At 38.7% G+C, this 18,868-nt stretch overlaps 1 protein-coding gene across 2 annotated transcripts in view; it reads right to left on the bottom strand.

Annotated features, from left to right (window-relative positions):
* The window catches only part of LOC132152771 (neuropilin-2-like), a 77,135-nt gene that overhangs the window by 3,033 nt on the left and 55,234 nt on the right, over nucleotides 1–18,868 (bottom strand). The window contains exons 11-16 of one of the 2 annotated variants that reach the window (XM_059561646.1): nucleotides 10,673–10,750; nucleotides 9,346–9,489; nucleotides 6,859–7,124; nucleotides 6,648–6,744; nucleotides 5,063–5,095; nucleotides 60–3,319 (exon numbers count right to left, since the gene is read on the bottom strand). In XM_059561646.1, coding sequence (XP_059417629.1) covers nucleotides 3,009–3,319; nucleotides 5,063–5,095; nucleotides 6,648–6,744; nucleotides 6,859–7,124; nucleotides 9,346–9,489; nucleotides 10,673–10,750 — 929 coding nt within the window. In that variant the 3' untranslated portion in view covers nucleotides 60–3,008. Of the gene's footprint in view, nucleotides 1–59; nucleotides 3,320–5,062; nucleotides 5,096–6,647; nucleotides 6,745–6,858; nucleotides 7,125–9,345; nucleotides 9,490–10,672; nucleotides 10,751–18,868 lie in introns of those variants that run through there. The other variant, XM_059561644.1, reaches the window with a different exon arrangement.

Here is an 18,868-nt window from a genome sequence, read left to right as displayed (position 1 = left end):
TCAGTAAACATGATTAAATACCTCAATAGACAAACTGTTTTAATCAAATTCAAACTTTTTTATGCAAAACATATACAGCTTACAACCTGGATTTTTTTTGCACGTTAAAATTCAGTTTCTCCAGACAGACACTTCAGACGTCTATTGCCTTTTCCGGTCTCTGTCTCTGAGGAGGGGTGAAAGCATATGCTGTTTTGTGCAGGTACTATCAGAGACAGACTCTTGGCATCATATGGGGCCCCTTTTGAGTGCTTTTGCACATTAATATATTTTGAGAGACAGCAAAGACAGAAAAAAAAAAAAAAAACCTCCCAGCAAGAATGCATACAATGGGCTTAATAAAATGTAATCTGGTCCATTACCTAATTAGAAATATGAAAAGGTTCAAACGAAGTCTCAGCCACAGTAGATTAAAAAACATTTTATGATCAACTGAAGTCATTTGTAAGCAACTCAGATTAAATAGTAAAGAGAAAAACTTAGAATGAAATGAAATTAATTAATATAGACTAAAAAAAAAGGAAATACAGCATCACGACTGTTTAAATGCATGATATAAATTGATACACTAATCATACAGGCATATGAACAACCAGGACTTTTCAAAAAAATGCATCTTGCTCAAAACAAATGTCAAAAGCAAGGAGTTAAATGGTATAATTGCTCAAGACAAGACAAGACAGACAAATCTGACACTTGTGTTAATATACATTCAACTGGGGGGCACAGAAACTCATGTGTTGCATATCACAAATTCTGCCTTAAAAAAGCAAGACATTGCAAAATATGGCAGTGCAACAGAGAAGACATGACTCAAAATTGAGCTGAATTTATGTCTAGCATGAAAGCTGCCATGTGTCCCATCTCCCCAGAATACACTTTACTCTAAAGAGGATTACGTAGGTAAAGAGGAGACAATGCTCTACAAAGGTTCTGCAAGGTCAGGTGGTCTCTCATGCTGTCTATGAGGATCTTTCATGTGCTTTTGTGTTTTAAACAAACCCCTTCAGACCCTGGATTTTGCAGAGGAAGTCTATATTTAGAACAGGGTTTTCTTTGATCTCGCCTTCCATCTCCACACACATTCTTTCGCGAAGAACAGATAAACGAGTGAAAAAGAGCCAGCCCGTCCGTGATGGGGGATTATTTTCACCTATTGCCAGATGCAGGGCATAACAAGATATCAGGATTTACTTTCTCCTTTCATCCCAATTGCTTTAGATGAAGCCAAAATCTGACGTGCCCGCCTGACAGATGCTTTTAGTAATGGATGAAGCCTCAGATTCTTTATGTGTACAGAGGAAAATGTTTTGTTGGGGTAATTTCCACCCTGAGCTCTGATGGTGCCTATTTTTTTGTGTTTGTTTAGCACAGAAGAGAACACCGAACACTATGTACTTGGACAAAACATTGCAGAACATAGCATGGTATTCTTTTCAGAGGTATACTGCTACGTTTCAAGTGGCACACGAAAGAGATTAAGCAAATACTCGCATAAGGACACAGAGAAAATGATTTTGAAGTGCATTTTAAAACTTTCTCCTGCATATATATAATATGTTTTGATATGTTAAATGATAAAAAAAAAAATCTGCAACAAGATTGTCATATGCAAATAATGCTAATAAAACAAAATGCTGTTTATATTTTTCACTGTCTGCTAATTCGACTGATAAATTGGCAGAAAGCTTCCCAAAAAAATACAGATAAGAGGTTGGCTAGTAATTCAGTAAGACATCAGCAGGTGTATTGAGTGACACTATAGAAGGTGGACTTGGAAATGGGCTCCAACTACCATGCTAATGTGCCAACTGGCTCCCTGAAGCAAAATCAGCTAGCGAAGCGCTCTTGCACCATCTGACATTTGGCAGATTTACAAAGCTCTCCGCTTCTGCTCTTTTACAAGACTATGTTTAATCAAAATCTCTGGGGAAACAACACACAAATACACACTGCTTTAGCATTAGCTATAGAAACAAAGTCAGCGTATCAGTAAGCTGCATGTGCACTTCGGTTCATTTCGGCTGAGTCTGAATACGAAAGTATTAAATAATAAATAAGAACAGTGATCGGCTTGAACTAGCCCAATGCCAATGAAGCGACCTAAGGCGGGGTCATGTGACCTTTGCATATAGGCAAAAAACATACTGTATCACTTCAGACATAATGTGAGTGCCAAAGCCCCAGTGACTTTCAGAAAAGAAGAGTTTATATGTAGACACATATTGACAGATGCTCAAAATGAACTCTCAGAAAACAAAAAAAGCCTAAGAAGCTTCATTCAATAGTCAAAGGAGACCAAACAGATCACTGGAACGGACCGAATCCATTGCTCTGCTCAAGCTCTAAAATAAAAATAAAAGGACCAGTCCTCATAACTAAAGCACTTTGTAGAGGTACCAAGATTTTAACAATTCAGTACATTACACGGTACCTAACCCTTCCACACACATCCTGTGAAGAGACAGATTCTCTAGCAAGAACATGTGTGCTAGAGTGTTCAACGTTCATGCTTTTGTCTCTTTGAAACTTCTTGTCAAACTCCTCAAGCCTCAAGGCGTTCCTATGTGCACATGAGATGCGGCTCACATGCAAGGAAAGGTTTCCTGGTTTTCCTTTTTTGCACCAATGCCTTCCTCCCGCCGCTGTTTGCAGGCTCTCCTCAGAGTTTGGCAATGCTGCTGAGTTCTCTTGACTGTACAATAGGATTGGTCATGAACAGGAGATTAGAGCTTTTCACAGTAAGGTTCCCATCCACATAGAGAGAGAGATAGAGAGAGAGACAGAAGGGGAAAAGGGGTCCTGCCAGTCAGGATTTTGGCAGGATGTGCCTTCGCCACAGCAGATCTTCTCCTTCACTGCACTGGAGCTCCACAAGAGTCACAGAAAACTCGTCAACTCTGGTGCTTGTACTTGTGTACATCTTCTTTACCTTATCCTAGACTTTAAAGGACACTACCTAGATGTCCTCTTGAAACAGCGGAAGGAAGTTGTTCATTGGTGTCATCTCAACACTGGGAGCAGGGTTCTTGCTTTTCTAACCTAATCGTTAGCATCGGCTCCACCCCAGGTCCGGAGAGACCCCTGGGGCCGCTGCCTGTGTACTGTCCCGTGAATGTGCTCTGGTAGGACACAGAGTGCTGGCTCTTCTTGGTTGCCAGGTGGTAGCGATGGCAGCACAGCACCATGACCAACGTGACGCAGCCCAGGAGGAAAATGGCACCACCTCCGGCTATTAGGTAATACCAGTAGGTGGGCATGGGCTGCAGGGACACTGTGGTGTCAACAGTGGGGTCGCTCCAGCCAGGTGAGGCTCCCCCTGGTGGAGAGACACAGAAGAGTTGGCTTGGGGTAGAGAGGCATGCAGACTGCATAGCTTCAAGCCATCTTGGATTGTACGTGAATGATTTTGCTCTGATTTGGTGCTGCATACAAACAAAACAAACACAGACACGCAAATGCACATGCACGTCGCCTGTCCGCGGGTGCTTGATTACTGTTCCGACTGACTTTAGTCCTTCTAAATCACATTAAGAGTGCAGACATGTTTTATTGGTTGTGAACAGATAAGACATCTCAGATAGTTTGTGCTAATTCTATGTGGAATCTGCGCCTAATTTCATATGCAACCAAATGCAAAGGTCATAAAAGCATAAAGTGTCATAAGATACGGCCGATGTCAGCATCTTTTCTCAGTTATTCTTTTGTAATGCAGTATACTGGCGAGTGTGTGTTTGTGTGAGTTTATGTGTGTGTGCGTGCTCAGTAGTTTTTCTTTCTGGGGGAAAGTTCTGTTTTCTTGCATAAATGGATCTGTGCCAGCTTCATCTGCCTCAAGCCAAAGTCTTCCATGAACTCAACCCAGCAGTGCAGGAAAACTGCTCACCCATCACACGTGTATACACACACGCATACCTCCACCAATCACTCTTTCTATTCCCTCCATTTCATCTTTCTCTCATCTAAGCATGCATGTAATCTAGGAATTCTGACTGCTATGGGAAAATGAATCTACTTACACTGGGAATCATTTCCACTTCAGTTAAAAAAAGTAGTTATATAGAAATATGTTATTAGTGGGCTTGTGTGCTCCACAATCATTTAAAATGGAGTGTATGAGGATTATTCCACTGCAGCTGATTCTGATTAACTCATATAATCATACAGCTGTTGGGGAATAAACATGACATCCATAGCAGCGCAGTAGCTCAAACACACCACCAATGCTATGCTCACACATTTGATGTGTACCGTCGATATCAGAGTTTTGCTGTTCTCATTACAGTGTTTAACAATTGTAAGAATATAAACTTATGTATGCATGTATTTATTTGATAGTTTAAAATTTGATGAAGAATAACAGTGCGATGTCACCCCAGAGGAAAGATCTCATAGTTCAGGAGGCTGAAATAGTTTTAAAACAGTTCTCATTGATGTTTTGTATCAACTTTGTCTCAGAAGATTCAAAAAATTCAGATGATGTGTCTATTTTATTTTTCATTTTACATTCTGATCTGTGAAGCACCTTGAATAGCAATTAATATAATTAAGATGCAATATAAAATTATTATTATTATTATTCATATTATAGAATTTGGTGAGAAATCATAATGAAATCTCAGGGGTAGACATACATGCCAACTGAATCCACGGCCACATTTGATGATGTTTAGGCATGACATCGACACCATATAACACAGCACATGATGTGGGGCTGCAGATGCATGCTGGAATATAGCCCATGCTCCAAATATCCAATAATAATAATAATAAATAATAATGGTGAGGACAATAATGATGACATCAATGATTTGACAAAGACACCAACGTCACTGAAATGCACAAATAAACACATAAACTGCACTGGTGCTGAATCTCACTTCACTTAAACTTTGTTGTGGGATTGGAAACAGTCTCTACAGAATCTCTGTGCGCTGCTGGTGTGAAGCTCAACCAAAAGTACAATGATTCTCAAAAGCCCTTCAGGTGATGCAAGCTGCTAGCCAACAAGCAGGAAGCACAAACATTGGTACAGGAAATGACAATATGCTAGAAAACTCACCAGTCATTTCAGGGGGGAATGCAGCGAAGGGTTCTGAAATGAGAGAAAAAAAGTAAGATTTAGTTAAAGAAACTGGCAAAAATTAAATATATCCACATATACAACAATGGCGGAGGCAGAATTCTGACACATGTGATTGAGTATGGTTAATATCATATGAATAAATTACTCTGAAGCTCCAGTTCCTTGACCAAATGAATTCTGAGGTGCTGTGAGCGATGCTAACCATTTCACTAACTCTCCAAAATCCAACCTTTCAGCAGTCTAAATACATCCTGATATCCCAAGACTCCTATTTGAGTGATAACTGACATGTAGGAACATTTCCTGCGTGATATTCATTAAAAAGCGCTTACAGCCCCTTTGACTACATATGTAAAATTATTAACACAACTCCCCAGAAACCCTTTTGCTCATCATAAAGACTTCTGTCTTGTAGAGGGGTCTGTAATTACAAACACAGGTTAAGGAGAAACACAAAATAGATAAAAAGTGAAGAAGGGAGGAGAATGGGTGTCATTTGGCGAACTGTGCTGTGCACACACTCAGAATGCCGGAGAAAGAATGGCAATTCAGAATGTTTGGAATGCAGTCGCTTTAAAAGGGAACTCTGCAGAGAGAAGGGACAGATTTGGCAGCTACGCAGGGCTGGCGCATATACATCGAACAGCTTTTATTAATAAGAGCAGGCCCAAAGCTGGGGGCCTGTGGCAGAAATGTGTACATGAGCAACTGATTGAAAGTGTTTATGAGACCTCACATCAATTTTGATTCATAACTAATCCTACTTTTGCTGATCATAGTTTAAATATAATAAGTAATGGCATCCTCAGAGGGAACAGCAATGTTTTGCTCAGTAAATAACCTTCACAGCATTGTGTGTGACTGGCTTTGTAGCTTTGTTCGACATTAATGTCTGTTCTGTGTTTGTGAAAAGCTGCACCGTCGAGAGCAGGCCTGCCTGGTTATTCCCTGGCATGGCGCTGGAAAGCTCTGTTTACAAATAAAAGAGAAGAAGGAATAGGAACTAATGAAACATAGATTGGGATCAGAGCCTACAGGGTGAGTGTGGCCTAGTTTTCAGCTAGTTTTTGTGCAAGCTGAGCACTTGAAAAACACTTTCCATGTGAATTTTTTTTTCTTGGGCTTGAATAGGAAGAGTAGGGTGGGCATGGAAAGCAGAATGGATCATTAGGTGACATGCAGGGAACAAAATGAAGTTTCTGTCTGCCAATGCGGAGTAAATTTCGAAAAAAGTATGAACTTTTTTTTTCTTCTTAAAATCTATAAATATTTTTAGTGGCCAAAAACTATATTTTCAATATTTCTATTTAAAAACAAAAATGTAAACATATAAATAAAATTATTATTTAATTATTTTTTTATTATGTTTTTGCCAGGTTTTAACATTTTTTATTTCATTTAATTTTATAATTTATTGATATAAAGGATTTTTTTTTTACTTGTCAAAGCAAATTTTACTTGCATTTGGTGCTTGGCAGATGTTAATTTGGTCCGTGGAGACAAATATGGTGGGTGACAATAAAAGAAAGACAAGAAGGAAAGACCAGATGTTAATACTTACGTGTACACTGCTCAAGCTCGATGCTGGAGCTCATATGGATATTGTCGACCCAGATGTGCCCTCGACTGCCATGCTCGAAGAAGCCCTCGATGACAACCTTACAAATTAGAGAGAAAAAAAAGAGAATTAAGGACTACATTCAGATTGGCTGGTATCAGTTCATCCTGTCTTACTCTCAAGTCCTTTTCCACCTTTATATAAACTGTCATACCTGATATTCTTTAGGAGACTGAGGCAGGATGGTGCGGCCTTCCCTCCACATGGGCCCCTGATCTCCTTTCAGCGCCCAGAGCAGCGTCTCCTCCAGGTCATCATCCCGGAGCAGCACACGGAGGCTGTCCTGACCTTCACCCTGCAGCTGGTAGTAGAAGAGCAGACAGACGGGACGGCGCTCGGGTCCCACGGATGGGCTCATTAGCCGTGCACGCTGTGGCTCTGACTTAGGACTCGCCTCCACATACAGGAAATTTCCAAAATCTGTAGACAAAAAAGAGAACAACACTGGAACAACACTGCTGTCAAAGACACATGTTCCTAACTCTCCAACCCTAAACCAAAACTTTAACCCTAAATCAACCAGGATGTAGATCCAGGAACATTAGGAAATCACTGATCAAGCCAATTTTTAATTCTCCCTTTTTCTGTTTCTTTCTCACTGTTACATTGTATTGAACATTCTGGTATGTCTTTATGTTTGCAAAGTGATAAATAATTGATTTTTTTTTTTTTTTTAAGTGTAGGGAAGTAGAAAATCAGCTCCGACGTAAAAGCACATCTCCTCTGTGTCCAGAGGAAAGAGTCCTTACAACACAATCTCGGTCACATCCCAATGTGGACATCTCAGTAAAGTGAAAGAAAAATGAATGGGAGAAGAGAGGAAGAGCGGAAAGTGATGATCAGAGAGGAGGCTGGGAAACACTTTGTGAGTGATCTGACTGGACAGTGTGGCACCAAAAATTATCATCATTACCCACGCTGCCTCAGCTATAATACGAATTCTACTACCTTCCACTGATGTACAGAGAAATGGCATAGTCGTTACTTTCCGTTCGCCCTACTTTGACACATTTATCATCCCAAATATATTTAAAATAAAGCACTGAAATCAGAGATCTGATCAGGCAGTCGCTGGTCCTCCTGAATGAGATGCCTAAATAGATTATTCTTTTAATTAATGCATAAGAGTTTCCTCTGTTTGATCTTGGGTATCCATATAAGAAAATGAATTACCCTTTTACAGGGAAAGTTCACCATAGCTCGGAGACTGTTTAGCTTAGGTTGATGTGCCTGTGAGGTAACCGGAGGGCAGGGAAAAGTGCTTCTGGGTTTACTGATTTTAAGTGGAACCTTCTACATCTAGAGTTAATTAGGCTGACTGCGTATTAACCCTTTCTGGACCTCTGGTTTTCTGTTTCCTGGTTTAAACACTGGGGTATAAACACTCTGGAGTGCTGCTCCAGGAGCCATAGAATCTACACAGCTGACTGTAAAGTTTTATTGAATTGAGCTGTGCTATAAAGTTAATGAGTTGAGCAGTTTTTGTCCAGGGATGCTGGGAAGTGAAGCCAGCAACATACTCCACAAGTATGCAAAAAAAAAAAAAAAACTTACTACAAGTTTGAACTTTTTATCTCTTAATTGTGATTTTATATCTCACAATATTACTTGATATAATTTTTTTTTACAGGCTTCCATACAAAACATCAACTCTAATAACAATAAATAATTTAGATATAAAAAAACCATACATATATATATATATATATATATATATATATATATATATATATATATATATATATATATATATATATGACAATACACTCTGACACTTCAATAGAGAATACAATCAATGGAGAAGGTTACTTTTTGGCCCCAGATGATGTACTCTACACAGTTTGTTTGGAGAAGGTAAGGAATGTGAAGTGACACATCTGGTGTAAAAGAGATGGAAGAAACACAAGAGAAGGTCTTGGGCTTGGGAGTGCTCTTAATTTGGGAATGGTTAAAACAGGAGAGGATTCTTTGCATTTGACTCCTGGATCTCTCTTTAAAACCTGACATGTGGAAAACAGCAAAGATTGTTTTAACAGCCTCACAAGGCAGAGTGCTCCAAGAATTCATGGGGGATACATGGATAACTGTACATTTGTGTGTGTGTGTGTGTGTGTGTGAGCGAGCGTTCAGAATTAGTGAAGCACTCAAAAAAAAAAAAAAAAATTCCAACGGGGATGATAAAGGTCAGGTAAGCTCAGGGATATGAGGAAATGTACAAGAGGTAGAGTGAGGATGGACAGAGAGTGACAGATGCTATTAGCAGATTTCAACTATCACATTAATTACACACCTGTAATGAGACGGATGGATGGAATATGATAGGTAAGAACATGTGCGTGTGTGTGTAATTGCTAGTAAAGAGAACAAGGGCAAAGGAAGGTCTGAAAGCGTCTTTCGTGCAGTGTTTTCACAGCAAGTCACCATACAGCACTAAACTTTTTTTCAGACCTTCTACCACTGTCCCAGTTTATTTTCTCAACAATTCTTACTAGACAAGCACACCTTTTCTTCTCAACATTTCCTATATTCCCACTGCTATCCCTAGATTCCCAATGTTTATGTTCATATTTGAAGAGATTAGTGTAAATATTTGTTTCTTTGTTTTAGGCTATGTAATAATAATGTATTAAGATGGACTTACTGTCAGATCCCAATGTCAGGTCCAGTGTAGGACTAGAGGAACTATACAGAGACCACTTCAGATCAGATATGGGGTCGTGGGTCCATCCACACATACTATGCTCAAAGTCACACAGACCCCCCAGAGACGAGAGAGTGGTGGGAGCTAGAGAGAGAGAGAAAGAGAGCAAACCAGATTATACTCATTTTCCATGTCCTCAGACTCTGCTATAGGCTCTCCCATAACACACACATAACACAGACACTGTATGTGTCTCATGAAATCTATAGACATATTTGTCTAAATGCACAGCTGACTGAATTCAACCTACCCACTGCAGTTTATATTCATGCTATACTTTGTGAAAAATTATCTTGGTGTGAAGCCTCCATATTCCTACTAAATGTTTTTTGCACTTGTATATTTTATATATTATATATGAACATATGATTTATCTAATTTACCATACACAGATTCCCATCTCACTGTATCCATACAAATTTGTATCTTGATGTATGTGACAGATTGCCTTTTGACTTTATGTAATAGATTCCTGATTCACTGTATGTTACAGATTCCAGTTTCATTGCACATAAGATATTCCTACCTCATTGTATGCAACAGATTCCCATACAGTATATATGACAGATTCTTGTATCACTGTTCTTGACTGATTCCTGTCTCACTGTAAGTGACAGATTCCAGTTTCACTATAGGTGACAGTTTACAGCCTCACTGCATATGAAAGATTGCCATTTCAGTGAATATGCACAGATTCCTGTCACACTGTACCAGACAGTTTACAGTGTTCTGACTGCATTTGAAGGATCTCAGTCTCACTGCATATGTACTGACTGGTTCTGCTGCTGCTGATGCTGTTTTAACATGCAGACACCAACACACTCCAGCACAGCCTCAGCTACATGGAGCACTGTGCCTCAGCATTTAGCAGGCCTCCGTCAGCCATCCATCCAAAGGCATGCTGCTATGCTAGTTAGCATAATGTTAGTGTTCATGCTGCGAGCCTCTACTCATCAACACATAAGTGTGTACAAATGGAGGGGCGGCAATCTGTTATTAGAGCTCTGGGAAAAGTAATGCTGCAATTACACTGAAGAGTACTGTAAATAAAAGTGTATGTGTGCATGTGTGATATACTGAAATGCTTGCTTATCTAAACACTCACGACTGAATATGCTATACTTGATATTCTCAATACATGTTAGTTAAGTTTTGAGTCTTCGTAATACACATAGATATGATTGAATTGATTGATTTCCACTCTGTAATGAGATCAGATCTCATTCACTACAGTAATATATTCATGTAAGGTGCCCTGTTTGACTACCTGGTGTCCTGTGGGCAGTATTCATCTCCTTGTGAGGAGGGAGGGTAGGCGTGGCAGTGTCAGCAATGGTGGTAGATTCTAAAAAAAAATAAAAATAGAATATTAGACATAAATTAGAATTAAGGCATTTACTGTGCACTGGAAAACATTGTAAGACAATATTAGTGTTCTCTAAATAAGAGAAGACTTCTACCAGTGCTGATTTATACACAAGTCTTACACACACAGGCAAACACTCCTTACATATCAAATGACAGAACAATCACACATGATCGCACACAGGCATGCATGCACACCAGCATATGTCCTCTAAAAAGTGCCCACAACCACCAGACACACGAGAAACAGACTGAGACAATTAAAAATGTGCACATGCACACATTGTGATTACATTAAGAGAAATATTACAAAACCACAATTAGAATTTTTTTTTGAGCATCTGAGAACTATTTACTGGCTATTGGGTAGAATAAATGGTTCATTACTACTTCCATTACACCTCAGGCCACTGCAGTTACCGTACCAGTTACCCACAATGCCTTTTAATGTGAAACCACTGCTGCCACAGCTATTTTCCATGAGTCACAAAACTTTTAAGGAGGTTTCCACCTCTGACACTGTCTTTCACTGACTTTCATTTTATATACAACAAAAAAGTTCATCCCTTCAGCCTTTTTTCTCTTCTTTCTCTCCACATATCTCGTCTATGTTGAGTTTTGGCCAAAACAACACAAGTCAGACGACAACAAAAACTTCAGTGTCTGCGATTGCAACAGCGCTCCTGCATGGTTTCTGCCGTGATCATTTGTTATGAAAGAAAATGTTGAATCAGCAGTTGCATCTCTCTTCGTTCCCCGCAGGGGATCGAGCGAAAGAAGATTTAGAGACAACGAGGCGTAAATGAGTAATGATTGTCAGCTCTTAAAGTCATTAATGCCATTACCCTTAACAATTCCCAGCTTAATTGGCAACTACATGAGTGGCGTAATACTAATCATGTAGCACAACATGAAAAGGAGAGGCCCACTGTAATATTAATATGTTATTAATTTCTATAAGTGGGTGCGTACATGAAAGGGATGCACCATCTGGCTGCTTCTGACATTAAATTCTATTAATTTTCTGCCCTTTATAAATGCAATTAACTTCCCAGCAAGTCCTAGATATCTGGGAACTGAGCGCTCTCTCTCACCTAAAATACCTTTCATTCTTTAGTCTCACATGCATTAAGTGTGACACACTCCTGTCTCAACTAATATACAACACCGTTCAAATGTTTGGGGTTGGTAAGACTTATTTAATAAAAAATACAGTAAACACATTTATATTGTGAACGATTAATACAATTGAAAACATCCGTTTTTAAAATATAGTTTATTCCTGTGATGGCAAAGCTGAATTTTCAGTAGCCACTACTCCAGTCTTCAGTGTCACATAATCTAATATGCTGATTTGCTGTTCAAAAAGTATTTATTATTATCAAAACAGTTGTGCTGCTTAATGTTTTATTTTATTTAATTTTGTTACTTCTCAGTTAGGATAAACGATATTCAGTATTGTTTAAGAAAATTTTAAGACTGGCAACTGATATTTCTCTTCAAATGACACTACTTTCTATTCACTCTATGTGAAATATGCTGCTGATTTCTCCTGATACTTGAAGCTCAAGCTTTGGATCAGAGCAAGACATGGCAATAGATTTCCAATATGCTCTAAAGCTCTATTGACGCAGCCAATTGATCTGGATCCCAGAACTCTCTAGACATCCAGATTTCCTTTGCAGCCTGACAACACATTAAAGCCATGAAATGTTTCCAGGTCTCAAAGACAGACCAGATATTTACAAGCAAGGGCTAGTTTTGGGGTCCATCCTCCTCACCCTGAAGAATTACTTTGTTTTTAAGCTCTGGATTGAGCACAGAGTAGAGTTAGCTCTGTTTCCTCTCTCACGGGTCCTTCTGAGTCTCGGCAATCTCTGACTCAGCGTTTTCATAGCAAGACAGAAAAAATTTTCAATAATGTAGAAAGCCTTGGAGTAAATCTATGCCCCTGGCAGGCGGACCAGCTGTACTTCAGCGCCTGACTGAGATCTTGAGCAGACACTGCATTACAAGAGAAAACAAAGACTGATGTTCGTTTGGAAGATTGTGTGGCGTAACAAACAGAGAACAGGAGTCAAATCGGATGAAACAGAACAACAGTGAAAGTTATCATCAAAAGCTGATCTGAGTGTATTTTAAACATTCTGTTCAAGTCACAAGCACATTAAATGAAATAGTAAACATGCACTGAAACACACGCACAAACACACATACTTCAACAATGATGCTTATTCATAGGCAACCTAATTAAACATTTCCAACTTGAAAGATGAGGCTTCTGGCCTACAGAATTCAATATCAAAGCTGTTTTCCAGCAGCACTGAACTAATTAAAGCTTTTGTCTCCTTGTCTTTAGAACACAGAAAGTAATAGAAGGTTTATCGTGTTATGCCTCAGCCAGAAAATTCCCCAAATACACATGTAAAGACACACACTGAGTTCAGACGGGCCTGTTTGCTTGGCCCCTGATAAGGACTTTCCTCGCAAGCTCAGTTAAACCAGCAAATCATCTCCAGGTGATGGATATCAAATATGCTTTGCATGCCTAGAAATATATTCACATATATTCATATTCACACTGGATGTCCTCAGAGAGCCCTGCTTCAAAACAACAGCGGCAATTTATAAAAAAAAAAATTGATTTATAAAAATAATTTTCAACTGACTCAATGGAGAGTGAATACAAAATTTCAAATGTAAGAATATATAGTTACAAAAATGTAAAAGCATCATCTTCAAAACCATTTTTGAGGTTATGTGCTGCACTTAATCCTTGCTAAAATGCTATAGTGGGTTGTTCAACATCAGACATCCTATCAAAACCTTCTTAATGCTTGTCTCAATGCTCTTGTCTCTTTAATGAACAGCGCTCTCTTCCACCCTCAATACCCCTGGCCGAAGTGCTCTTGAACAAGGCACTGAACCCCCAGTTGCTCCCCGGGTGCTGGATCTATAGCTGCCCACTGCTCTGGGTGTCAGTTCACTTATCACTGCTGTGTTTGTGCACTTGGATGGGTTAAATGGAGAGCACTAATTCTGAGTATGGGTTACCATACTTGGCAAATGTCACGACTTTCGTTTCGATTCATATAAAAAAAATAAAAACTAATCATAATGGTCCAACCCTAAACATAACCATCACTGGGGTGTAAGCAGACGAAACAAACACATACAAAGCAGTACAAAAGCAAATAAGTGATTTGAATTAAAAAGAATTCACCATCCCCTTATGAAACAAAAATATATTGCAGTATATTGGAAAATTTATCAGGCATATATTCTTATATATATTTATTTTTTCCAATATATTGCAATATATTGAAAGCGCCAATAATTTGTATATTTTGCAATATGTTATATAATATATGTATCATCAATATATTATTAAATGTATTCAAATATATAAAATATTAGAAAATAAAAAGGGAAAATAATATATTACAATATATCACAATATATTTTAAGAAATATATTGGTAAATATATTTTCCTTTCGTAAGGGTCAATTCACCAAAATATAAAATATTTACAACCATGAGAGTATGTAAAATAAATATGTAAAAACAGTACGAGACACTACAGTATATTGTATGTACAGATACAAGCAAGGAAATTTGGATAGAAAAAAATGATATTAAATCATACATACTAGGGGTGTAACGGTACGCAAAAATCCCGGTTCGGTACAAACCTCGGTTTTAAAGTCATGGTTCGGTACATTTTCGGTACAGTAAGGGAAAGAAATGCAAACATTAAACTGCAGGTTGTTTATTACTATAAACTTTTTTTAACAATTAGTTTACACTTTTTTTAAATACTTTTGAATAAAATATATATAAAATAAAAAAAAGAATAAGAAATAAAATACTGCTGCAAAGTTCTCCACTAAATAAAATACTCTTAGTCTCAAACCAATATCATATAATAAAATATAATGAAAAATATAAATAAAGAACTATGATTACTGTGCAGCATTACTAATCCCAGCTTGTAGGCCTGCTCATATTTAAATAATATATATAACTTTTCCAAAGTGTAAAGTGCAGCATCAACAGTTTAAGTTTTTAGACCTGCTCAGATTTCGTTATTGCGTTGGATCGATCAGAATTAAGAGCAAAGGTCTGTTTAAATGCCGACGGGAGCTGCGTTTGAATTACAATCGTTTTTTTCCTAGTTGTAGTGATGTTCACACTCGCATGATGCCTTTTGAAAACCTTAGGCCGGTGACACACTGGCATATTGCACCTGTCAAACATAGTCTATTTTGCCGTCAATACTGTTGACAGTGTCCTTTATCAGTAGGCTTTATATTTATGCTCAACACGAAGTATAGATATTGTTGTCGTGAAGACAAGATCCTGGTCTGTCGGTGCCTCTGTGGCCTCCCTCTATGTCCCCTACAGTAGCAGCAGCGCGCCAGCACCGCGTCAGGCACGATTCTGGTGTGTAAAGACACAGAAAACACGAAGCAGCCGTCACGCAACTGACACGCAGCAGAAACGCCACGCTCACGCCACGCAGCCAGTGTGTCACCGGCCTTAGAATCAGCTGCAGGGCGGGATTTGCGCTGAACGCGGAGACTTCCGCCACTTAATATGTTTGTTTGGAAACACGAAAATGTACCTATGTTCCGCACACAAAATATTGCATTCGGTCATTCGGTACACACGTGCACCGTACCAAAAGCCCTGTACCGAAACGGTCTGGTACGAATACACATACCGTTACACCCCTAATACATAATGATATTAAAACATACATATAATAAATACAAGTATAGATAGTTGGGTATTGCACATATTTTGCAAAACACAGAAGATGATTGTGTTTTTTGTCTTTACAGTGAAAGTTAAATGGGTCCAGTGTTGTTTTAGACTACACTGATTGTCATTGATTGGGCAAGAATAGTTGAAACAGTTGAAATACTCTTCAAAATATAGTATTTTGTGTTTCACAGCAAAAAAGAAAGTCATACAGGTTTTGACAGGATTATAATTTGTGGGTGATTTAAAAGAAAACATGAGATTTCCAGTAGGAGAGCTGGACTGTACACTGGAAAGACCATAATAGGCACACATTATATAAGGAAGAGCTGGGAAGATGTGCTGTATGGAAAAAGAGGAGTGGAGATCAACCTAAATATTTACAATGGGAGGATATAAAGAATGACATGAGGGCTTTGTGGGTAAATGCCTGTGTGCAAACATGGATTGTGTAGGGGGACTACACTAAATAGAAACATGTGGTTGATAACATCAAAGAGTCAATTCAACTACCGGTAGATAACATGCTTACACTCATCCATACCAATAGAGAGATAGCAGTGAAATGGTGGGGGAGAGTCTCGGTTTTGGTAAGAGAGTGAGGTTGAGCCAGAAAGTAGATAGAAGTGATTACACTCTCCTCGTCAAAGATGAGAAGAAGTGGAAACAATTTTCCATCACATCACCAGCTGCCCAGGCAAGGAACGTTGTGTCCTAAACCACACTGTTCCCTTGACGGACATCCACAGGCCAAACCCACACATCTGAGAGTGATCAGTGAGCATTGCACATGCTGAGTCTCTTTCTCTCTCTTTTAGGTGTGTGGCATTCTTATTCAGCCATGTACAGTATGGTGTACCATGTGCGGGCAATAGGTTATGGCAGAACTGCAACTCAAAACTCAAGGCATGTTTTGATGCTCACTCATTGACCATCTTGGCCTTTGACTGCTATTTAATGGAGAAGTATAATGCTATGTCATGCATTCCAACTTATTTACACTCCTAAAGAGTTGTATTCTCAAGCTAAACATGACCAAAGCCACAAAAATCTAGTTGGATGTATGATGGAGTATTTCTGTGCCAAATACACTGCTTCAGGGTTTGTATATGTTTCAAAGTTTCTTTCAAGTATGGCCCTGCATGATGTCATAAAGGGCAGGATTCCTTATATGGGCACTTCTCCTGAAAGAGCGCGCCTGTGCACACATCAGCCAGAGCGAGAGCAAGAGCACGCCCGTCAACATGCTTCATTTGGGTTACAGAAGTGGCAGCACTGCACAGAACTTGCTAGAGAAGGATTTTAAGTTTTGTTTTTGACCACAAAATCAACACTGTCACCAAAGAAGTGTGTTTTTGGTTGTGAAGGAAAGATAACCTCGTTCAGCGTCCCAAAGAAAACAGCGTTAGAGGAATTATTTGATGCTGAAGTCACAGCTTGCAGAGGAGCAAGCTTTGCATGCTCGTGACTCTTTAGCTCCTCCCAGAGACCTCGACTGTTTTCAGAGCTGTACCTGTCTTTTATCAATCCGATTAATCTAAAGACTCTTCAAAGACACAGTACTACTCAATAGGTATTTAAGATTAACATGAGATTGGGAGAAACTGTTTTATGTCTACAGTACACAATGGGCATAAAATACAGCTCCTATATACTTGAATGGTATGTGGCACTGTAGTAATGTAGCACTGTAGTGGTTATCTAGATAGATATTTTACAATTTTAACAAAACAATTATTTATAATACTTATAATAAAATGTATGTATCCATTAGATAAGCCTTGGTGAGAGAAGTCTACAGTAGGTGCTGTAGCTCCAGCAATTTTGAGATGCGTTGCACCCAGCAGAGGTCACTGTCCTCACTCTTCCTACCCCTCTCTCTCGTTCTCCCAAAGACAGGAACCTCTGGCTTGACGAGAGTCCAGTAATGAATAATAGACAAAGGTGACTGATTGAAATATCTAAAGTCCCTTGGTGTGTCTTTCACGGTCTTGCTCTCACAAGGTCTGTCTGCCACGCATCTTTTTATTTATTCATCAATTCATTATTTCTCTCCTCGTGACCCTCGCTCCAAATGATCTTCCTCCGGGAGAGTGATGGGATTTGGGGACAAAATCATAGCTTAGCCACAGCTCAGGATTATCCCAGGAATACATGACCTTAGTTTGTTTGTATTTGTACAGTATATAGGAGCAGTATGATATATTTAACAATATATAATTCCAGTTTGACATATGTAATGTAGTTAAATGGTCATTATCATCAAAAATGGACATTAAATATAGATTTGGGTCTAAATTATTTTTGCATATGAGAAGAAATATACTGTGGTATGAAACGAGAGAAATTGTTTGCTTGGGGACAATGGAAAATTTTACAGTTATGCCATCATTATACCACTCAGAATCAAGTATTCCAGAGCGATATGTAATAATAACTTGTAATAACCCCACTTTTTATCAAATTAAATGTGTGTGTTCGGTCAGTAGACAACTATGCACGCAGTGGCAGATGTGTGTGATTGGCGTAAACATCTCTGTGCAGTGGAGTGAGACTGATGTAGCCCTGTGAATATTTAACGTCTCTCTCTACGAATCCCCTTGGCCCTTCAAAATCAGAACAACAGCAGTCCCGGCCCCTGCGTCACTCATCCTCGCACTACAACTGCAAACAACCACAATTTACTAAAGTAGAGTGTGCTTTAGAAAGCTGAATTAGGACAATCTCACTCAAACAAGATCTTTAACATACTGTAGGTCTGTGTGTTTTTTGTCGTCAAATGGCTCCTTTGAGGACCGGTACTGGTAGTGATCACTGTGAATGTGCAGAACAGATGGTAGGAAACGAAACAGCCATAATATTATGCGAACGGTTGGAAGCAAAGAAAGTATAGAAGAAAAATACACGGTTCAAAATCACACAAAAGTGTAATAGTGTATATAACACTGCTGTAGCTGGGGGCGTTGTGTTTATTTTTTATTAAAACTGATAACTCTGACTGTAAAATCTGGCTTTATGAGCAACGTTGAACTTACTGCCAATAACCAATGAATACACACATTTGTGATAACACATTTGTATCATATGAAGTTGATAAAGGCATTAGCCTTCATGAATTGTTTAATGTTTATTGTGAATCCATTTTGTGTCATGCCCAAAGCCATAGTGTTAAAATTGTAAAAATAAAACAAAACAAAACAAAACAAAACTAAAAACGCACCATAACTGCAAACTGCTAAATTTTCAAAAATAAAAAAACAAAACACACAAACTCTGTGTCACTCACCCTGGAACCATAGCTGTAAACAATCACAAAAAGACAAAAACATTAAA

Source organism: Carassius carassius, chromosome 11, assembly GCF_963082965.1.
Source record: "Carassius carassius chromosome 11, fCarCar2.1, whole genome shotgun sequence".
Taxonomy (NCBI): Eukaryota; Metazoa; Chordata; class Actinopteri; order Cypriniformes; family Cyprinidae; genus Carassius; species Carassius carassius.
Note: the sequence above shows the minus strand (reverse complement) of the source record. Positions and strands in the feature narration are given on the sequence as shown.